The following is a 24,281-nucleotide window of genomic DNA, read 5'->3' as shown; positions in this document are numbered from 1 at the left end:
CTTTTGGAAAAGTGCTGTCAGACGTAGATGACATTCAGTACATGATTTCACCACCCCTGGTGCCAATTCCACATCCACCTTTATTCAGAGGAAGCAGTAATTATCCAGCAAAAGCCATAATTCAAAATTTGACTCTATAAATTCTCTGCCTTACACTACATCTTATAAATTGCACCATAAATGGTTATTGTTCTTTTGCGCCTTGTGGTCAGTGCTGGAATATGACCAACAATCTAAAATTGGCCATTTATGAACTCATAAAAAAGGTTCAAGCTCCTTGTAGTTTGTTTGGTATGATTGGTGACTTAAATTGGCCATTGTAGCCAATCTAGTGCTATAAATGCAAATAACTAAGAAAGTGTTCTTACTTTATAAATCTTCACATTATTCCCAAACTGTCACTTGTAGTCATTATAAACATATTCTGGATAACAAGAGTTCCAAAGTTATAAAAACAAATTTGTCCCACAGCTGAGAGGTGACACAAGTATGAGTGCACGTCTGTCTGAACTGGTGCTGTGATAGACAGGTGAGCTGTCCAGAGTGCTGTGAGACAGTCTTAATAGCAGTAAGCCACTAAAGGAAATAAATAGATGGCTGAGACACTGAGGGAATTACAGAATGCAATAGTATTGGCACAAACAGAATGAAAGGATCTGGGCATAATGGACGACTGGTTAATCCTTGAGTGATGGCTGATGATGGATGTTGCAGCTAAACCCGAATTATTTACACACCTCTCCACAGTCTGCTTCAACTGTGTTGGGGGAATTTCTGCTCTACATTTTTATGGCTGTAATTAGGACACGGTTTTGCATAAAGTGTCACCATAAGGGAGGATCCATCATTCTGTCTCTGTCACTATGCTGTCAACACAACCACATCAGGGAGAGAAAAGGAGGGAAGGGACAGCCAAAAAACCATAGAAAAGTCTCCCAATGCAGATAATCCCATACATTTGGGATACAAGCATGCCAAATATAGTAAATCGACTACAGTAATACATTTCAGAATGTACATGTGCATGTTTAAAAATAAGTGAAATGAGACTTATTGACAGGCGCAGATAGCCAGAGAGATGAGACAGCCAGAGAGATGAGACAGCCAATGAAATGGAAGGAAAGGTGGTGAGGAGAGGGAGACAATTAAAAAGAGAAACTCTCTTGGCTGACATTGTTGTAGCTCACTGGTTGAGCAGACAAACCATATGCTGACAGGATACTGCAGATGCCCAGGTCTGAGTTTGCCCTGGGCCATATATTACTATCTCCCTCTCCCCTTTCCTGTCTAGACTACTGTCCTGTCCAAAAGGAAAAAAACAAAAAAAGAGAATATGGGCAGTGAATTTAAAAACAAACACACACCCTTGCAACATGCATGCATGTCAGTCAAAACAAACACAAATTTAACCCTTTATAACTCAATATCTGTTCGTTTTCTTTATGTGTGTATAATTAATTTATTTATGTGTCTTCCCTGCTTTTTTTGGTCTTTATCACTTTCCCATTCCTTGTACCACTTGGCCATTCCACCAATAGCCATAGCATAACTTTTAAATTGATCATTCAAGCAGGTTAATGTGTTATGTTTGTGTGTTATGTGTTATGTCACAGCATGTCTTTTATCCTGTCTTCCTTCTTTCACCCCAGCTGTTTAAAGCAGATGGCCGCCCCTCCCTGAGCTTGGTTCTGCTGGAGGTTTCTTCCTGTTAAAGGGGAGTTTTTCCCACTGTCGCCAAAGCGCTTGCTCATATGGGGTCATATGATTGTTGGGTTTTTCTCTGTATGGATTATTGTAGGGTCAATCTTACAATATAAAGAGCCTTGAGGCGACTGTTGTTGTGATTTGCCACTGTATAAATAAAATTGAATTGTTTTAACTAGACACCAGATCGCTGAACAGCTCTTGTACCCTTCACATCAACACAAAGGTTTAGCCTACAGAATTCAGAGCTGGTTGGTTTGCACGAATAGGGTGGCCTTAGATAGAGTATTCCCAGCTTGAGTTATTATTTCAGTCCGCCCCTGCTCATTGAGCTTTGCATAGTGCACCGCTAATAAATATCTAATAACCTCGAGACCCACAGCATGGATTCCTTCTCCAAAGCACACCAGACAAAGTCTAAGAGTTTTTGCACCATGCATTTGAAGCTGCTTTTCAAAGTGGCTAAAAATGTTCAAAGTTGCCCAAAATAGTTTGAGAGAGTATAAATATGCTCAAAGCAAATGTGAACAATTAAAGTCTCATAGTAGAGCCTATAGCTTTAATAATGTAGCATGGTCTCTGTGCATGTGTGCTTCTCTGCGTATGTGTAGAGATTTAAAGCCAAAAAGGGTCGGGAAGCCTTTCAAAAAAGTAATTGTTTACATGTCTGTGAAGTGTGATTAATACCCCACATGTTTATGGAATGAGGGGACAAGACTCTTTGTTGAGTGCATCTTTGTGACTTTGCTGATAATTATACAGCAAGTATAACAAGCACTGCCAAAAGCTTCACATACTATGAAAGACACTATTTAATCACGAGATTTAAGGAGACAAAACCATTCAAATTAATAGCGCTTGGTTACTGACAGGCATGAACATTTCAGTAGAATTTTACAGGTAGTGACTGTGATTAGCTAAGCTGTATTAGAATACAGTATTAAAATAATATCTGTTGACCTTTTCAAGTAAACGAACAAAGGGTCTTCAAAGTGATGAAGGAAGACAAATGAATCAATGACTCTTTTGTATTGCAGCCCACTTAATGGATCCTCCACTTTTCCTGCCTGTTGGAGATGACACATCCAATTAAAAAGATGATAAATTTAACTCCGTCATGGTTTAATTTCTCGAAGCTAAATTTAGATTTAAGAAAGAAAGAAACTTAACTTTGTTATAAAGATAAAAGTTTTCATGTCTACACCAACTTTGAGGGACAGAAAATCTTCTTTTTCTAAGTGTTCCAAATATGCCAGATATTGCCTTTGTAGGATATTTTCCTATAATACAAAAAGGAAAAGGACCAAAGTTGTGAGCTTGAGTAGATCACTGTTCCTAACAATTAATAGTCTCATTTCCTCTTTGTTTTTTGGTGATGCAGCTCATGCCCAATTTTAAGAGCTAAATTGGTTGTTTGCCTAGTACAAATGCAATTAAAATACGATTACATTACAATTAACTAACATTAACTGTCACGGTTTGCCGGGGCAAGCCGTGTGGAATATGAAATAGGACCCAAAATGCGGCAGCTCTGGTGCAGATGAGTGTTTATTTACAGGGGTGTGAGTACAAACAGCGGTGGCGACAAAACATGAAACCGGAAACCTAAACTGGGTAAACTAATAAGACAAACCAGAATGAGGATGCAGGGAGGTCCGGAGAAATACATACAGGGAGAGCGAGGGGAAACAACACAGACGAACCAGCGATTACCAAGACAGAAAATACAACTTAAATACACTCAGAGAACACAGGGAGATTACACACAGGTGGGAGACACAGCTGGGAGTGATTAACATGACGAGACCAGGGAGGCAAACTGAAAACACTCACTTAAAGACGCAGACCTTCACAATAAAACAGGAACACACGGGGGGGGGGGGGACAGGGTAAACACCAATTAGAGAACAGAACCAAAATCGCGAAGAGAAAACACAAAACGCTGGGTCAAAAGGACCCAGGATCATGACAGTACCTACCCCACCTACCCCCCCCCCCCCCCCACAAAGGCTGGCCCCAGACAGCCCAACAAGAAACAAAACAGCCAGAAAAAACAGAAAACAACCCGACCAGGGCGGGCGGCGGGGGCCCAGGAAGGAGGGCTCGAAGCAAAACAAAACCGGAGCACCAGAAGGCCAAAAGACAAAAACAAAAAACGAGTCCAAAACCAAAAGAAACGAAGCACACCAGAACACAGGAAAAAACAGAGTCCAAAACAGAAGAGTTCAGGGGGCCGACAGCACAGGAGTCAGAGTTGGCCATCACACATCCTCAGCCCTGAGTTTCAGCACTGGCTCACCCCAGGGCTGTGTGCTCAGTCCACTGCTCTACTCTCTCTACACACATGACTGCACTCCTCGCCACCACAGCAACATCTTTGTGAAATTTGCAGATGACACCACAGTGGTGGGGCTCATTTCCAAGGGAGACGAGTCTACGTACAGAGACGAGGTGGAGCAGCTGACGTCATGGTGTAAGGCCAATAACCTCCTCCTCAACACTTCAAAAACCAAAGAACTCATAATAGACTTCAGAAGGAAAAAGGCAGAGATCCAACCACTATTCATAAATGGGGACTGTGTAGAAAGGGTGGCAAGCTTCCGCTTCCTGGGAGTCAATATAGAGGAGAACCTTTCCTGGAGTGTGAACACCTCCGAGCTGCTGAAAAAGGCCCAACAGAGACTGTACTTCCTGAGAATTCTCAGGAGGAATAACATCACACAGAGACTGCTGGTGTCCTTCTACAGAGCCACCATTGAGAGTGTTCTAACTTACTGCATATGCATCTGGTACACTAGCTGCACAGGGGCTCAGAGGAAAGCACTCCAAGGGATCATTAACACCGCCCAAAAGATCACTGGCTGCCCTCTCCCCACACTGGAACTTCTACACAACGCCCACTGTTTTAAAAAGGCCCAAAACATCATAAAAGACATATTGACATATTGAATTTTATTGTTTTATTTATATTTTGATATTGCTAGGGATGATGACCATTCTTAATTTCGTTGTTCTCATGACAATGACAATAAAGTTTCTGATTCTGATTCTGAGTCCAAAACAGTTCAGGGGGCCGACCGTGCGGACGGCAACGGCGGCGACGTGGACACAGTTCGGGGGGCCGGCCGTGCGGAAGGCAACGGCGGCCACTCAGGCGATGGCGGTCCGGGGGCCGGCCGTGCGGAAGGCAACGGCGGCCACTCAGGCGATGGCGGTCCGGGGGCCGGCCGTGCGGAAGGCAACGGCGGCCACTCAGGCGATGGCGGTCCGGGGGCCGGCCGTGCGGAAGGCAACGGCGGCCACTCAGGCGAAGAGGGTCCGGGGGCCGGCCGTGCAGAAGGCAACGGCGGCCACTCAGGCGAAGAGGGTCCGGGGGCCGGCCGTGCGGAAGGCAACGGCGGCGACGAGGGAGACGACGGAGCAGTTCAGGGGGCCGACCGCGCGGAAGGCAACGGCGGCGACTCAGGCGATAGCGATCCGGACCAGGCGAGGCTGCAGAGGCCGGACTAGCCGAAGCACAGGCTGAAGCCGGACCAGGCGAAGCACAGGCAGAGGCCGGACCAGGCGAAGCACAGGCAGAGGCCGGACCAGGCGAGGCTGAAGGCTCTGAGGCCGGACCAGGCGAGGCTGAAGGCTCTGAGGCCGGGCCAGGCGAGGCTGAAGACACGGAGGCCGGGCCAGGCGAGGCTGAAGACACGGAGGCTGGGCCAGGCGAGGCTGAAGACACGGAGGCTGGGCCAGGCGAGGATGATGATGGAGCTACAGCAGGCGGCTGCACGGGCTGAACGGGCCCCTCGGACCCTCCAGCGGAGGCAGGAGACGAAGGCCGGAGCGGTCCCTCGGACCCTCCAGCGGAGACAGGAGACGAAGGCCGGAGCGGTCCTACGGACCCTCCAGCAGAAGTCACCACTAAGCCAGCAGTCATGGAGTCCTCTGGCAAACACGAAGGCAACTGGCGATGCACTGAGCACTGGCTCTGCCCAGGCAACGCTGACATGGTGCAGTTCTCAGGTGGCTGCATAAACTTCAGGGGTCCAGAATCAGCCGGGGACTGAGACCTAGCCTCTGGGGAAGCCCTGGAGCGGCAAACTGTGCCAATGGCGGCTGAACCATGAAAAGCACCTTGAGGTGAAATTAGACTTTCTCCCTGCATGGAGTGAATGAGTGAAACCGGTGATACTGGAGCTACTGGGGCCTGCGCTACAGGCGGCACTGGAGCTACTGGGGCCTGCGCTACAGGCGGCACTGGAGACTGAACTGAGGGTGGCACTGGAGACTGAACTGAGGGTGGCACTGGAGACTGAACTGAGGGTGGCACTGGAGACTGAACTGAAGGGGACACTGGAGACTGAACTGAAGGGGACACTGGAGACTGAACTGAAGGGGACACTGGAGACTGAACTGAAGGAGGCACTGGAGACTGAGCTGAGAGGAGCACTGGCTGCGGGGGAGCTAACCGACCTGAGAGTGGCTGCGGGGGAGCTAACCGAGCTGAGAGTGGCTGCGGGGGAGCAAACCGAGCTGAGAGTGGCTGCGGGGGAGCTAACCGAGCTGAGAGTGGCTGCGGGGGAGCTAACCGAGCTGACGGTAGCTGCACAGGCGATAAGCAGCTCGCGTTGACATCCGCCACACAAAACGCAGCCCCTGAATGAACAGTCATGCAGTCCGAAAATGAAAAAGAGTCCTCACTCACCACAGCCGGCGATTTAGAAGCCCGAACGTCCGGCTGTGGGGTGGCGCGCTTGCGGCGCGATCGGCGTTTCCTCCCCGCAGACGGCTCCGACGGGCCGGGCAAGATCACATCCGGCGAGTCGGGCAGCGAGGCAGGAGTGGCTGAGAGAAGGTGCGGTGTGAGCCGGAGAAAAGCCTGCATGGTCGGAGGAAGCGACTGCAGAAGCCATGGCAGGCCAGAAAAGAGCCGTTGTAGCCGACTTTCCACGGCACGATGAAGCTCCTCTGGAGGGTTCTCCAGCCATAGCCCGAGGAGAATCTCCACATTGTACGCAAAGTCGTCCTGGAGCTCCTCGGACGGATTCACTGCCGCTGGGTCCATGGTGGCTGGTTCGTACTGTCACGGTTTGCCGGGGCAAGCCGTGTGGAATATGAAATAGGACCCAAAATGCGGCAGCTCTGGTGCAGATGAGTGTTTATTTACAGGGGTGTGAGTACAAACAGCGGTGGCGACAAAACATGAAACCGGAAACCTAAACTGGGTAAACTAATAAGACAAACCAGAGCGTTCTCACTCCCGAGGCGTAACATGTCGACGTTTTGTCACGTCCCGCGGCGTTCCTGAGGAACGCGAAAGGAGACCTTCGGCGTTCTTATGGTACGAGGCGGGTTATGGCTGGAATCCAGTGCAATGACGCTCCCGCGGTAATAGACGTTCCAGCCCTGTATTCCAGCCCTAAACCTAACCTTATCCCTAGCCCTGACCATAACCTTATTCCAGGACTTTAATGATGTTAAATAGCGTGTTTCTAAGCGATTTGAAGAAAAAGAGCGAACATGTGTAGGTTCAGTCCAGACGGTTCTCATATTTCCTCTTTTTCCGAGGTCGTCATTTAGGAACGTGGTGGGTAGCCAAAAACGTAATATGGTGACGATTTGTCACCTAGCGTAAAATGTTATGCTTTGGGAGTGAGAACGGGTTGGACAAACCAGAATGAGGATGCAGGGAGGTCCGGAGAAATACATACAGGGAGAGCGAGGGGAAACAACACAGACGAACCAGCGATTACCAAGACAGAAAATACAACTTAAATACACTCAGAGAACACAGGGAGATTACACACAGGTGGGAGACACAGCTGGGAGTGATTAACATGACGAGACCAGGGAGGCAAACTGAAAACACTCACATAAGACGCAGACCTTCACAATAAAACAGGAACACACGGGGGGGGGGGGGAACAGGATAAACACCAATTAGAGAACAGAACCAAAATCGCGAAGAGAAAACACAAAACGCTGGGTCAAAAGGACCCAGGATCATGACATTAACCTTATTTAAGTTCACTTAAACTTATTACTCCAACAGACTGTTCTATGAAGGTGTATGCAATTTAACAGAAAAGATATTTGGAGTCTTTCAGAGTTTTCCATGACTCCATGAGTGGCACAAACTGCAAGTTATGCTTTAATCAAACTCAAAGTCATAGCCATGCCGGTAGCTTATTTTATAGGATTCCAAAATATCACATCCTGTCCTGACATGTCCCAACCATAACAAAATACACAACCTCGGTTGAGCGTGTTAGCAAACTAGCATTTGCTAATTAGCATAAAACATAAAATGTTGCTGATGTTATGAGTCATTAGGTTTTGTGTGTATTATGTCATAAACCAAACCACTGTTTGTTTTAATACATTTGCTTTAATTAAAACTTCTAATATTTTGGATGGATAAAAGTTTTTGCAGGTCTTGTTGAGAAGAGTATGTAAAGAAATTCTCCTACCATGGCTAAGATGAGAGGGCTACTTGAGAACCCTGAATCATAATTATTGTCACGGTGCGGCATGGCACACCGTGGAAGGAGTGGGGAAGGAGGACCCAGGCGCGGTACTCTGTGTATAAACAGTGCGTTTATTTACAGTGATGGAAACAATAACAGTAAATCCCCGTGCTCTCCCGTGACTCCCGTGTCGTGTCTTCCCAAAAAGTCCGTGCTCCGTGTTCTCCACTCTCGTGTGTGCACACACACCCCGTGCCTGCTGCCCTCCGATGTTCCACGCTCCCCCTGAGGGGAAAATGACAGAGGCAGCCGTCAAGACACTTAATTCCAGTAGGCATACACTCAGACTTTAACTAAGCGGAAGACTAACGTGGAGTCTCATGGAATGATCCCGCGTCGGTGGGAGCTCCAAGACTCTCTTAAGTAGCTCCCCCGACGAGGCCTGATCAGCAGCAGGTGTGTGGCTTCGGGTGTGGCCAGTCCCCTTGCAGGACCACACCCTCCAGGCCTGACGCCGCCTATAAACAGGTGCTCAGCCACACACACATATATATACACACACACAAGCACAGAGAAGGGAAGCAACACCAAAATACATATAATAATACTAATAATATAATTCATAACTGCTCAGGGATCCTGGGTCGCTCAGATATTTAATTCTAGTTGCTGAGTTCGAATTCTGAAACAGCTCTCTAACTGCATTTCCATACACAGTGTATGGCTTGGTGTCAGCTGTTTACTGAGATGTAGAAATATTCTGCATTCAGTACACCACTTCACAGTTTTTAATGAACCAAAGAGCATACAAAAGGGGAAAAAATCTGTAACTATTTGGATTCTAAAGGAGGATGAAGCAGTACATGCCCTTACTCTGACCTATGGATTATTATACACATTATGCATAATGCCCACCACACATATAATCGTAATCATAGGCAGATTTACAAAATAGCTTACTATAGCTATGTAGTGTCAGTGTATCAAGTACAGTACTTTGTGCTTCAAAAGACATGCTGTACATTTTCACCTCAATTCAAAAGGGCATATAGTGTTCCAGTGAATGGGTTCTGAACATGATTAGGGGCAAGTTGAATCAGAACACTAGAGTGTATGGTGATTGTGCTTTTTTGTCTGACTACTTTTGAGTTATGTGATAACACTTTCTGCATTCCCTTTGATCCATATTTCCAGAAGGTGCTACAGCTGCTGTGGGTATAGCATTTGCTTTGGCTCTCTATGCTATAAAGCTCAGTCTGCATCATTAGGGCTAATCGAATAAGATGACTGGCAGGGACTAGTTAGATTCCTGCTCTGTGTTCAGCTGGCCGTTGCCCTGCCTACGATTATAACAGCTGTGGGTATGGTTAGAAAGCAATGGCTGTGGCTGTAGCAGTGATTATGAGGGGATTTCGGCTGTAGTTATGGCCATGATAATTATAGCTCAGGCTGTGGTGCTGGTTTTTAAGGATACCAGCACCACACCTATATTTTTATTGTTATAAATGATGTGCAGGTGTAGTAAACCAACATAGTTTTGCTGTTGTGAATTAGAGATAAGGTATTCCTCTCAACTCTGGCACTATAAAGACAAGACATAGCAATGTTACATTTAAGACATAGCATTAGGGACTGCTCTGGCCTTCCTTAAAACCCTAGCCACCATCCTTATTATGCCAGTTAGCATAGTCACAGTCGTTAGTATAGACAGAGAAACAGAGAGCAACTTCTGGAGCTGAAAAGAAATGCATTGCCACTTAAGACTGGCTCCAGAAGATAGCCAGCTCTATAGACTAAAGGAATAAAATGCACAGATTTAGGGCAGATATAAGCATGTTTGCACTGTAGTATGATCAACAGGTCTATAGACAGGTCGAATTTAGGTATTAATTCACCCTTTAAGTTAACCCATTAAATTATCTTAATGATATTTCAGTTCATGTTAACTCTGATTAGCAGATATTTATACCTGTGCTAAACCCATAGTGTCTGTTTATACAACCTGCTACCTAAGCAAATTCACACTAGCTGCTAAGTTACTATACTTTGTTGCATGAATATTAGATTTTACAACAAAAAACAATTTTCTACATTCAAAACAGGATAATGTATAAGTGAGTAGAATTAGCCTTTATATACATTAAATTCCAAATCCAAAATCAGAACATAGTATACCGTAGCTTTGGCTATAGGTCCAAAGAATTGCTAATGAAACCCGATATATCGGCTATATGCCAAGATATCTTATCAGCATTTAAAAAGGCTCTTAAATTTATTTATTTTTATTGCAAGTAAAGACGAAATGGGAGAAACAATGATTCGAGTGTTTATGTTCCATAGTTTGTCCACCCCAGGACACACTGCAGCTTTCCTGTTAGCAACGTACTTGGAACACCTCAAACACAACAACAGAGTGTGGCAGAGCGTAAACGAGTAATCCACAACTTGTGACAATGTAACAAAATTATTTTTAAACTGCATTGTAATAGTTTCTTAGTAAGGTCACATAACTACTAAGGAAAATCTCCTGATGTTTCATGTGTCTGAAAGGAAAAAAACAATATCGGGGAATGAATGGATTTTTTCTCCAAATACAGTGGAACCCCGACTTACGAAATTAATTCGTTCCTGAGGGTCTTTTGTAAGTCGAAAATTTTCTTAAGTCAAAGCACCCATCGCGCCTTTTGAGTGAACGATAGGCTATAGGCTAATTGCTAACTGCAACAACAATACGTTGTTCAAGTGGAACAGTACGGAGCCCCGCAGGGGACATGGGAGAAGAAAAAAATTAAGACGGACTTTTGTGAGATTTCGCAAAACAAACTCGGGATCTCGCAAAAGTTTTGCGAGATCTCGCAAAGGTTTTAGCCTCATTCTTCGGAAGCCGCCAGCTCGAAGCCGACCGGGAGGTCGAGGCACGATGTGCCGGGAAAGCGGTGTTCCTCCCGGCTGTAGTAGGTCTCGACCTCCCAGACTTTAGTTTTTTTTAACGATGAATGAGAAGAGATTGAAGATGTATTGAATGTAACACAAAAGTATGTCTGAGGAAAAAAAACATCTCTACTGTGAATTTTCAGCACATAATCAGACATATGATTGTCTTCTATAGGAGATTGTACTGTTTCAGTGTTTGTCAAAACAAATCAAAAATAAATGTCGCGTACTGCTCCTATCTACACACATATTCTCCTCGAGCCTGGAACCTATAAGTAGAATATTGCTGCATTTTGAGGAGTCTGTTATTTACTGTATGTGAAGTTTATAAGAGCTTGTTACTCACGTTATCAGTTCATTGCAATGGGCAGATTTAAGTCTGTTTAAGCCTGCACCAAGTGTAAAATGTATTGCCTTGTATTGCTCATCTATCATGCATGCACCATCTGTCTGGGAATTCATTCCATTTTTTTTCTTCCCTCCTCAAATGCATTGTGTCTCTCTTTCACCGTCTGTCTCGCTCACATTGGGATGCTGTCTTTTTAATATCAGGATTCTGCCAGTGATCAGGTGACAGGGGTGTACACCATGTCAGATTAGCAAGTCTGCCATATTATCCAGAAATGTGTGGGAGACTACAAAGCCCTGTCAAGTGCCAGAGAGGCGCACTGTATAATCTCTCAGTACAAACTCTGCCGCAGGACACAGCAGCTGTTTTTTCTGTAACGCCACAAAAAAGAAGAAGAAGAAGAACCACAGTCAGATTTAGCTGCAGTGGTGTTATAAATGCAAAAGACCATATATAACAGCTTACATGACCAGAGAGATGACAAAAGACTAGTCATTAGAAGGGAAGGGGAATATCATGAGCAGGCGACAAATGGTGCCGAGTCAAATGTCTCTCAGCCTCATCTAACTGGTGCAGCTGTTAGCAGACAAATCCTTCCTGTGGGAGGAGAGGACAGATTTAGTTTAGACTACCGCAGCACTGCATAATTTTTTCATCTGTACATGTTGGCAAATTATGCGACTAATGAGTTTCCCCACATTGAAGAGAGTAACACCATATCCTCGCAATGTTCCTCTGGTAACACGCATCCCTCCTGCTGGGAGTCCACTTCTTCTTTCTTCAGCACCATGAAATGCACTAAACGCTTACTCCTTTTAAAAACAAGGCCTAATCAAAGCCAAAGATTGAGCAGGAGAACATCGGGAAAGTTCACGTTAAAGGCACGCCACGACTCAAAAACACCATAAAATGACTCTTCAAAGCTCAATCGGTGACCCACTTTTATGCAGCCAATTATATTATTTCTCCCTCTTGCATCTTTTTTTTTTTAAGTAGGTCAAGAAATCTGAGAAATCTGAAAATAACTGAACAAAGTTTGGCTGTTTGTACACAGAAGGTATCGTATTTGTTCTTCTTTTCTGAATGATGATTAATAAATGTTTTGGGTTGTCAGCATCAATTAAACATGAATTACTTAGACAAACAGGAAGCTGTTGGCATAAATCTAAACATGTTTGAAATGAAGACTCACTGAGAGCTGTGAGGAGCTTCACTAATAAAATTTGGGGTAGACCCAGGGCAACTTATTATATATCTCTCTGCAAATATATCTTCAGGTCACAGAGTACAGCAACTACAATATTGCAAAATACAGTGTTTATTGGCGCTGTCAAGTATGGTAACTTGTCTGTGAAATCGGATAACTTCACTTTGAAAGTGGCATTGGGATACAGAGCACGTCAAACAGAAAGACTGATTACTTCTCAGATCATGAACATCCATGATAGCGGAAAAACTGGCAACTCCCTGAACAATCTGCTCCGAAACAGTTGCCTGGACTTGATTAATAGGGGTGCAGCAGCTGACGACAAAGAACCATCTGAATCTCTTTGTACCTGCATGAGTTTTGATAGAGAAACAACAGCTTTGGTGTCTCAGTTTTTGTTCGTGTCATTCATTTCAACTTCTTGTCTCGTTTTCCACATGAAAAAAGCTCCCAGTTGCCCTGTTTCCTGCTAGTTTATCACCTGACCTGCCTCTCTGCTCCAATGCATGCACTTCCTAATCAACTCCCTCAGGATTTATAGCCGCACTTCACTGTGCATCAGTTGTCTTGTTGTCTCATTGTCTAGTAAAAATCTGGGTTCTGTCTTCACCTGCTTCCCCTGGTTTGTTTGCATACCTGTAAAACACTGGATAACACTTCACCTATGGGATTTCTGCAGTGTTTTGGGGGGGTTGGGGGTTACCAGTGTTGTGCCATTTGGATGTCTTTGATAAGATGTGAACATAAATTGAGCTACCAAACAGGTTTTTAGGTTTTCTATAGCATTTTGTATTATATCCGGTAGTGGAGAGCATTTGGTATTGGTATCACCTTTCAGAGTGTTGCAGTTACATCTGCCTCATGCAAGTGGAGGCTTCAAGATACCTATTGGTATCCAACAGAATTTAGAGTGCAGACCAAAAGCAATAGCTAAATTAGAGTTAGGCTTGGGTATGAACTCTTACTTAATGCTCAAGAGAAATGCTTTTGTCATGTTATGTTGTGTTTATGGCCCTGTCATGAATGCAACTGTAACTGGCTAGCTGTTTAGTTGCTAAAAAGGTGGAAAACAATATAGTATGTTAGCCACCTTGCTAACTATAGTTTCCTAGTGTTGAAACTGACCAATGGAAGCCCTGTCACCTCACACCACACAAAAGATTGAAATAAAAAAGTAGAAAAGCTTTTGTATCATTATTTTTGGAGTGATAGCTGTAAACACATACTTTGAAAATTAGTAAAAAAAAATGTAACTAGTTTTATGTTATATTAAACATTTTCGGGCCACTTCATACATTGTCCAAAATAAACCCCCCAACATATCATATTGTTTTAAAAGTGCTTTAATCTTTTATTGTGCCACAACAACTAGGTCAGGGGTCGGCAACTTGCGGCTCCGGAGCCGCATGCGGCTCTTTAGTCCTTATAGTGCGGCTCCGCGTGGTTTGGGAAAATAAATTAGAAGTATTTAGCTGAAGTGTATTTTATTTATGTTAGTTCTTTTTTAACTTGTAGTTCTAAATTGTAAGATTATTGTAATATTGAAATATAAAAATAAAATTATATTCTATTATTTTTTCATCACTCAAAATAAGTGTCACTCTCGCGGAAGCCAAAACGCCATGCATTTATCAAGACTTTCAACCCCAGGTAGGCCAATTATGGATCTTCGGATCGACATTATGTCAGCAGCTGTTCTCCACCGTGAACTATGTTAAAAACAAACACCGCTCACGCCTCACAGATGACAGCTTACAGTCCTGCGTAAAGATGAAAGTGACTTTGTACAGCCCCGATTTGCAGACGCTGTGCGCAGAGGTTCAGGAGCAGAAGTCCTATTGTAAACATACCACCGCAGACCCGACGATGTTTGCACGAACATGCTTTTCATCATTTCTTTATCGACCACTTTTCACACATGGCTGTACACATACAGCCAGCTGTAGCTTTTCAGCTCACAGCCCGACAACACAACAGCATAGATCGCACAGACGTTAAGGCGCGAGGCGTGATTGCGGGTCCCGCTCAGGTGCGTCCGCCTTCCCTGCAGCTGCGCTGCAGACCACGCCCCGCCACACACATTAACCAGGTAAAATACATATTTAGGCAGAATTTTGCAAATATCTATTTTTCATCTTTTAGCAGCATAGTGCTTGTTTTCCAATTATTTTTTAAAAGTCAGGTCAAGGCTCCAAAAGCCCAAAGGTGATATAAGGTTGGTGGCTCACAACAGTTTTTGTTTGCTACATGGATCATTTTAGTTCAGCTGGGTGTCTTTCCTTTTGTTATATTTCTTTAAGAGTTCAAAATGTGTTAATTACATAAATAAAATGTAATTTTCTCTGTAGCACTTCATGGATTTCATAAGCAACACACTTTAGTTGTTCACACAAAGAATAAAGGTAAAAAACAATATATACAGTGTTATCTTCGTTTTAGATGTCAAAAAGTATTTGCGGCTCCCAGTGTTTTCTTTTGCGTGGAAACCGGGTCCAAATGGCTCTTTGGGTGTTAAAGGTTGCTGACCCCTGAACTAGGTGTTAGAAAATCATATGTTTTACCCATCCTAACTCCCAGTTTATAGAAGCAGTGCGTCACTGGTATTACACAGAGCCATCGATCACCTAAAAATTGGTGTCTTTTCTTTATTGCAATCGGAATGCTGTTTACAATTGGCACACACACCTTATTGGGTATCACTTTACAATAAGGCTCCCCTTATAGATGCTAATAAATAGTTTATAGCTATATTATTAATTAATCTGTAAATGCTTTATAAACCATTATTAATGGTTTATTATGCATTAGTTAAGGGTGAGAAAGAGGAAAAAAACTGACCGGTTTCTTGCCAAATAGTGAGCCAAATGTGTTCACCTATATATTTCATCTAGAGTTGCTATATTAAACATTTCAGACTAAGTTACTATCCTGTAAGCACAATCAGCATTTGTAAACATATTTTTTATCATATAAAATTGTACTTCAGAAATGCATTATAAATATCCACAACTATCAATCGGAGCTTTGTTGTAAAGTGTAAAGCATAAAACCATTTATTAATGAATAATAAATATTTATAAATACCAGATGGGAGCCTTGTTGTAAAGTGTAAAGCATAAAACCATTTATTAATGAATAATAAATATTTATAAATGCCAAATGGGAGCCTTATTGTAAAGTGTAAAGCATGACACCATTTATTAATGACTACTAAACATTATAAATGACAAACGATAGCTTTGTCGTAAAGTTTAAAACATGTCAACATTTATTAAGGACTAATAAACATTTATAAATGCCAAATGGGAGCCTTATTGTAAAGTGTAAAGCATGACACCATTTATTAATGACTACTAAACATTATAAATGACAAAAGATAGCTTTGTCGTAAAGTTTAAAACATGTCAACATTTATTAAGGACTAATAAACATTTATAAATGCCAAATGGGAGCCTTATTGTAAAGTGTAAAGCATAACACCATTTATTAATCACTAATAAACATTTATAATTGCCAAAAGTGAGTCTTAAATGTATAATGTCACCATTTATAACACTTAGACCTAAATTACAATCAGTGCTTGAAATAACATTTAACTACTGTCAAAAATGGCAATGTATTGTAAGAGTAACACATGTAACATTAAATGTGTTTTTTAAAACACCAAACAGTCACCCACTCCAAAAAAAGTTCATGCCAGACTGGTTCAAACTGGAAATATTTTTTGTATGTCCTTAAATAAGCGTCCCAGTGGTCCATCAGGGTGTCGCGAACCAAGCCAAGATGACCACTCAAGAACCATCAGGTGTTCCTCCAGCAACTTCTCAGTGCGATTTCCTCTTAGTCTACGGACATGTCCTTTGATGGCCATCCAAGCCCTTTCCATATGCTGTGTATGACTGCCAGATTGAGGATCTACAAACCACCTGCTGTGATTTACAGTGTAATGTCTGTACCCTATGTTTGTCAAAACATTCTTGCAGGCTCTCCACTCATCACTGATAATGGCACTACCCAACTTAACATGCTGTCTGATCAGAGGAACAAGGTGGCGCCTTGATCGTTTTTCAACAAGTTTTAACACGAGCCTTCGCCTTTTGTCTTTAATTCCCATCATTCCAAATACCCATTTCTTCCTTTTCCATGCATTTCCAAAGCGTCCACGTGCATACTGAAAACAAAAAGAATAAAATTAAACAGAATTAAAATTAAAAAGAATAAAATTAAATATCTACAAAGAAACATTCAAAAAGATGGTTGCTTCTACTAATTTTTTTTACTTATGGTAAAGGTTTCCATGTTTAGAGGACACATTCAGATCTGCATTGATTCTAACAAACCTGTCTGAGAGTTTACCAACCTTTCGCTGATGACGGAGACAGCTTTCATCTATAACCACAAATTCTCTGTCACCACCAAGACGGTGTCCATTGTTTATTCTGTGTCTTTTAATTGCACGTATACAAACATGTCGAATGTGTCTTGCCATGCTACTTAGTGTTCTGGAGCTGCCAGCCACTTCATCATCGATCATATCTATTTGTCTGAGCCTGAGCCCTTGTGAAAATCTGTGATAGAAATTGAGGCAATTATTACTTACTGAGGCCCTAATTTTATTTCACAAGTCTCGTATTGGTGTTCAATTATGAAAGGTGCATTGCTATTAATGTCTACATCTACATATACCTGTAAATGAACTTCATCCAACTGAAAAGAGATGTTTTTGATTTCTCAAAGAGGGAGCTAGTTCTAATTGTTCTGGAAACTTTCCTATGACTTGCTCTTTTGCAGCACCTGAGAACATATCAATGAGTTAAGTAAAGAAATGGACCCTTAAACAAGAGCATTAATTGAAAAGATAATCACAACATTAAGTATGAAGAAAATAATAATGAAAAGAGGTTAATGCTCCCTCTTGCATTGATAACCGAAATATTTTGTTATATTTACTACATGCACTACATTATCATGCATTATACATACCACATATATTGGTCTTTCTTCACCACGGAAATCATTCTCATCTTATGGTGACAAACAGGACATCTAAGCTTCTTTTTTAGCAGGTGTTTCTTCTGCAGCCATTTAATGTGCCTTAGTGCCTTATATTTAGTTTGTTTTCCTTCTATTCTGGTGCGCAATCTCATTCCCAGAGACATTCTGGTGGAAAAAAAATGAGTAATTAATTTTATTATCACCTCGAAACACCGTAAAATACTCTATGGGAGTCTAGTGCAAATCGGTTCAGAGTTAAAGAACTTCACATGCTATATAAAACAAGCCCTATAATCAAAAATAGTCCCACGCAAAAAAGAGGATTGTCTCACCTGTTATAATGTATCTCCGACTTTGTTATGTAGATCTAACCCGCTGGATTCACGCTGGATTCAGAGCGCGACAGGCAGTGGAGCGCTCTGGAAGGTCAAGCCAAAGGGGCACGAAAAGACACACTGAAGGCGCTCGTTCAAGTTCCTGCGCCATGGATGGAGCAGAAGATAAAAATTTGTGTGCGTCTGCGACTTACACAGTTAGCACACGTTCGAAGAGATACAAAAAGCAGAGACTGGATGATCTAGATTGCACTAAGCCAACGACGTCAGCAGTTAGACATGAAGGTGAGTATAATGCTAGCTAGCTAGCTACCGAGCCATTTGGCTGCTAGCTACAGTGGCTAACTAACATCACATAACATGTGAATAGCTCTATTACTATTGGTTATTCCAAACGATTGATATCACTTAGTTGTATATTTTTAATTTTGTTTATGTGCATCATTAAATTTATATTAAACACCCTGGTAAGGCAGTACACATAAGAATTATTTGCCTTGTTTTAGAAATGCCTGAACCACCACATGTGCACAGCAAATTCAAAAGTGTTAAATGTTTTGGTGTTAATAGTCTTCTTGCAAAAGTAGAGTTAATTTTACTCTAAGCAGAGTCACATTCTTTTAATGTAACTCTGAGGTGTAAAATGATAGTAGTTAAAATCGAGTGTTAAAAATGAGTGTTTCTCTGTCAAATCTGGAGGTGTTACAATGGAAACATTAACTCCTGACCTCTTAACTCTGAACTCCTAGACGGGCTATGACACCAATAGAGTAAATTCACAGACTCCGCCCCCAGCACGGCTCCAATCGAAGCTGAAGTGAAGCCGTTTCAGAACATTTTGCTCTACATATTTGAATTGTTTGCCATGCTTGGTAAGTCATTTTTTCAAAGATTGTTTCAATTATTATTATGAGCTTTTACTTCTGTGGCTCTTTGGAGTTGAGACAAAGCTGTGTGAAAGGCATTAGCCATGTTGCTCGCTGATAGCATAATATTCTGTTTTAGCTAGCTGAAAGGTATTGTTAGCGGGCAAATACCACAGCCTTGAAAAAAGCTTGCATGTGAATTTTCAGTCAAACTTTTGGTCAAACACACCTAAAACAATGTCTAGAATGTGAAATGTTGGTATAATGGTGCTACTTGAAGCCTGAAAATTATTGCCCATAAAAAAAACGAGCAAACAGCAGTAGCTGACGTCCTGACTGGATTCTACGTTAGCATAGATCCCTCCAGAGTTTTGTGCACACGGTTTAGGTAAAAATGAAAAAGGTTGAGGTTTTACATTTAGTTCAGTATTACCTGTTGCCTGTGTCGTTGTCTTTTGGGAAAATACTTTACACAAGTAATGGCTCAAAGAGGATTCCTTTTTTTTTTTTTTTTTACTGTGCTGCAATTGTTTACTGGATTATTTGTGCCATTAATTAGTGTCAACTAATTTTTATTCAATCTCCGCACAGGATATGCTTGTGAAGATGGAATATGGGGGAGAGCAGAAGTGCGTTGAAGTTCCACAAAGGGATGAATGAAGGACATGCATATTGTATTAAAGAAATAAGTGATGAGAATGCTGTTATTTGCATTTACCATGTCAGACCTTTTGATAAACAAAATTCTAATGAAAGTGAGAACATGTATACTGTTACATCTTTCAGAAAATGTTTTGAAATTGTGGTGCACAGTTCAGAATAAATGTTTTTCAAAAACCATTGCATCTTTTTAGTAAATGTTTATTTCCAAAAGAAATTTCTAGAAGTTCAGAACAGTAAAATTCCTGCTTTTTAGAATGAATTAGAAGATAACTCTTACGTAGTTAAACTAAAATACTCTTTGAGAGTTAATATATAAACTCTTAACACCAAGTGTTAAATTATCAACTCCAGACAGATTTGGTGTTTAACACTAAATCAGAGTTAACGTACCAACTCTCCAAAAAGAGTTAAATTAACACTCTCTGGTGTGGACCTATATAGACACTTTAATAGTGTTGAAATCAAATCCGACAGTGTTAATTTGGACATGCTGGATTTGCTGTGTGTATATAACATAATTTTTACAAAGTGGCTTTTTATAAATTCAAGTTGTAACTGTTTTTAATCAATATTTTATTTGAGTTTCCCAAGTTTAGATTATAAATTATTTTAGTATTGTAATTTAATAATTGTTTGTTCTTTAGATTCTTCTTCTAATCCTGCCCCTACTGCAACTGCCCTTCTTAACAAGGAGCGAGAGAAACTGACTTTTCTTAAGCAGAAACTGGAGCGCGACACCCTGATGGACCACTGGGACGCTTATTTAAGGACATACAAAAAATATTTCCAGTTTGAACCAGTCTGGCATGAACTTTTTTTGGAGTGGGTGACTGTTTGGTGTTTTAAAAAACACATTTAATGTTACATGTGTTACTCTTACAATACATTGCCATTTTTGACAGTAGTTAAATGTTATTTCAAGCACTGATTGTAATTTAGGTCTAAGTGTTATAAATGGTGACATTATACATTTAAGACTCACTTTTGGCAATTATAAATGTTTATTAGTGATTAATAAATGGTGTTATGCTTTACACTTTACAATAAGGCTCCCATTTGGCATTTATAAATGTTTATTAGTACTTAATAAATGTTGACATGTTTTAAACTTTACGACAAAGCTATCTTTTGTCATTTATAATGTTTAGTAGTCATTAATAAATGGTGTTATGCTTTACACTTTACAATAAGGCTCCCATTTGGCATTTATAAATGTTTATTAGTCATAAATAAATGGTGTCATGCTTTACACTTTACAATAAGGCTCCCATTTGGCATTTATAAATATTTATTATTCATTAATAAATGGTTTTATGCTTTACACTTTACAATAAGGCTCCCATTTGGCATTTATAAATATTTATTATTCATTAATAAATGGTTTTATGCTTTACACTTTACAACAAAGCTCCGATTGATAGTTGTGGATACGGTAAACGGTAAACGGCCTGTATTTATATAGCACTTTACTAGTCCCTAAGGACCCCAAAGCGCTTTATATATCCAGTCATCCACCCATTCACACACTGGTGATGGCAAGCTACATTGTAGCCACAGCCACCCTGGGGCGCACTGACAGAGGCGAGGCTGCCGAACACTGGCGCCACCGGGCCCTCTGACCACCACCAGTAGGCAACGGGTGAAGTGTCTTGCCCAAGGACACAACGACCGAGACTGCCCAAGCCGGGGCTCGAACAGGCAACCTTCCGATTACAAGGTGAACTCCCAACTCTTGAACCACGATGGATATTTATAATGCATTTCTGAAGTACAATTTTATATGATAAAAAATATGTTTACAAATGCTGATTGTGCTTACAGGATAGTAACTTAGTCTGAAATGTTTAATATAGCAACTCTAGATGAAATATATAGGTGAACACATTTGGCTCACTATTTGGCAAGAAACCGGTCAGTTTTTTTCCTCTTTCTCACCCTTAACTAATGCATAATAAACCATTAATAATGGTTTATAAAGCATTTACAGATTAATTAATAATATAGCTATAAACTATTTATTAGCATCTATAAGGGGAGCCTTATTGTAAAGTGATACCCAATAAGGTGTGTGTGCCAATTGTAAACAGCATTCCGATTGCAATAAAGAAAAGACACCAATTTTTAGGTGATCGATGGCTCTGTGTAATACCAGTGACGCACTGCTTCTATAAACTGGGAGTTAGGATGGGTAAAACATATGATTTTCTAACACCTAGTTCAGGGGTCAGCAACCTTTAACACCCAAAGAGCCATTTGGACCCGGTTTCCACGCAAAAGAAAACACTGGGAGCCGCAAATACTTTTTGACATCTAAAACGAAGATAACACTGTATATATTGTTTTTTACCTTTATTCTTTGTGTGAACAACTAAAGTGTGTTGCTTATGAAATCCATGAAGTGCTACAGAGAAAATTACATTTTATTTATGTAATTAACACATTTTGAACTCTTAAAGAAATATAACAAAAGGAAAGACACCCAGCTGAACTAAAATGATCCATGTAGCAAACAAAAACTGTTGTGAGCCACCAACCTTATATCACCTTTGGGCTTTTGGAGCCTTGACCTGACTTTTAAAAAATAATTGGAAAACAAGCACTATGCTGCTAAAAGATGAAAAATAGATATTTGCAAAATTCTGCCTAAATATGTATTTTACCTGGTTAATGTGTGTGGCGGGGCGTGGTCTGCAGCGCAGCTGCAGGGAAGGCGGACGCACCTGAGCGGGACCCGCAATCACGCCTCGCGCCTTAACGTCTGTGCGATCTATGCTGTTGTGTTGTCGGGCTGTGAGCTGAAAAGCTACAGCTGGCTGTATGTGTACAGCCATGTGTGAAAAGTGGTCGATAAAGAAATGATGAAAAGCATGTTCGTGCAAACATCGTCGGGTCTGCGGTGGTATGTTTACAATAGGACTTCTGCTCCTGAACCTCTGCGCACAGCGTCTGCAAATCGGGGCTGTACAAAGTCACTTTCATCTTTACGCAGGACTGTAAGCTGTCATCTGTGAGGCGTGAGCGGTGTTTGTTTTTAACATAGTTCACGGTGGAGAACAGCTGCTGACATAATGTCGATCCGAAGATCCATAATTGGCCTACCTGGGGTTGAAAGTCTTGATAAATGCATGGCGTTTTGGCTTCCGCGAGAGTGACGCTTATTTTGAGTGATGAAAAAATAATAGAATATAATTTTATTTTTATATTTCAATATTACAATAATCTTACAATTTAGAACTACAAGTTAAAAAAGAACTAACATAAATAAAATACACTTCAGCTAAATACTTCTAATTTATTTTCCCAAACCACGCGGAGCCGCACTATAAGGACTAAAGAGCCGCATGCGGCTCCGGAGCCGCAAGTTGCCGACCCCTGACCTAGTTGTTGTGGCACAATAAAAGATTAAAGCACTTTTAAAACAATATGATATGTTGGGGGGTTTATTTTGGACAATGTATGAAGTGGCCCGAAAATGTTTAATATAACATAAAACTAGTTACATTTTTTTTTACTAATTTTCAAAGTATGTGTTTACAGCTATCACTCCAAAAATAATGATACAAAAGCTTTTCTACTTTTTTATTTCAATCTTTTGTGTGGTGTGAGGTGACAGGGCTTCCATTGGTCAGTTTCAACACTAGGAAACTATAGTTAGCAAGGTGGCTAACATACTATATTGTTTTCCACCTTTTTAGCAACTAAACAGCTAGCCAGTTACAGTTGCATTCATGACAGGGCCATAAACACAACAGCTAAATTCCTCCCTCTCCTGCTGTCATTCTCAGGCTTTGTGGGAAGGCATTAGGATAACACGGGGCTACTGGGAATCTGCCGAAAAAGCAGAGAATCACTTGGCAGCAAAGCATTGAGGTTCGTTTAAACCTCCATTACTATCCACAGCCCCAACAAGACATGAGACAAACAGAGGCCTGAGTGGAATTTCAAATGTTGAGGTGAGCTGTGAAATTGGATAAAGCTGCTTAACAACTTGGACAGCTTACACCTCCCTCACAACAAACTAGTTTACAAGGCATAAAGTCTCTACTCCACCATCCACTCTCTGCCATCTCTGACTGGATTTCCAACTTTTCTATTCTTAGAAAAATTGGCATGTAACAGAATATAGGTTTGAGATGTAGGCAATCCAAGGATTTAAGCTGCTGAAAGTAGTAGAACTGCCCATTTTCATGTCAAATCTTTCTTTCCTTTTAATTGAGAGAGTGGATAGTTTAATAATTTGGGTAAACTGGCTTGAGCTTTCAGTAAAACGGTCTTTCTTGTAATTGTATGTGATTTTGAGCAATAGTTCTCCATTGGTTGCTTTTTCAGGCATTAACCAGCCTTGTATTTACACAGAACAGATAACTTAAGAAAGAATCCGTTTCAAATTGGCACTTTGTTGCTAAAGGTCTGTCACAAAAGCACATAAAAGTAAAACAGTAAGGGTCTACAGCTCTAAAACACAGTGGAATCTCTTTCATGGTTTGATGCTACATTTCAGCCTGTGGTGTGTGGCTCTTGCCAATATTGATGGAATTACAAATCCAAAAAAGAATCATTAGATTTTGGACCACCGTCTCTTAATCTCTGGCTTTCTTCCAGAATGCCTCACTCGTGCTGTCTACCTCACCTCTAATTATTCGCGGTAGAAGCTGCCCTTCCCTGAGTCTGGTTCTGCCAGAGGTTACTTCCTGTTAAAAGGGAGTTTTTTCTTCCCACTGTTGCCAAGTGTTTGCTCATGGGGGTCATGTAATTGTCGGGGTTTCCTCTGTA

General features: G+C 41.5%; 1 protein-coding gene across 1 annotated transcript; it reads right to left on the bottom strand.

Annotated features, from left to right (window-relative positions):
• Positions 1-16,142: 16,142 nt before the first annotated feature.
• On the bottom strand, positions 16,143-17,685 carry LOC113035267 (uncharacterized). The gene is made up of 4 exons (XM_026190722.1): positions 17,633-17,685; positions 17,336-17,443; positions 17,010-17,217; positions 16,143-16,820 (listed from the first exon to the last, which is right to left on the bottom strand). The coding sequence occupies exons 1-4, from the start codon at positions 17,671-17,673 to the stop codon at positions 16,356-16,358; spliced, it is 822 nt and encodes a 273-aa protein (XP_026046507.1). The 5' UTR covers positions 17,674-17,685; the 3' UTR covers positions 16,143-16,355.
• Positions 17,686-24,281: the final 6,596 nt, after the last annotated feature.

The sequence above is a fragment of the Astatotilapia calliptera genome, chromosome 13 (assembly GCF_900246225.1).
Source record: "Astatotilapia calliptera chromosome 13, fAstCal1.2, whole genome shotgun sequence".
Taxonomy (NCBI): Eukaryota; Metazoa; Chordata; class Actinopteri; order Cichliformes; family Cichlidae; genus Astatotilapia; species Astatotilapia calliptera.
Note: the sequence above shows the minus strand (reverse complement) of the source record. Positions and strands in the feature narration are given on the sequence as shown.

Excerpts from the sequence above, each read along its gene's own strand:
- LOC113035267 (XM_026190722.1), bottom strand. The coding sequence starts at position 17,673 with ATGAGAATGATTTCCGTGGTGAAGAAAGACCAATATATGTG. Across the intron at positions 17,218-17,335 it reads TGGATGAAGTTCATTTACAG|ATTTTCACAAGGGCTCAGGC; the intron begins GTATATGTAGAT and ends TTTCTATCACAG. Across the intron at positions 16,821-17,009 it reads GTCTCCGTCATCAGCGAAAG|TATGCACGTGGACGCTTTGG; the intron begins GTTGGTAAACTC and ends TTTTGTTTTCAG.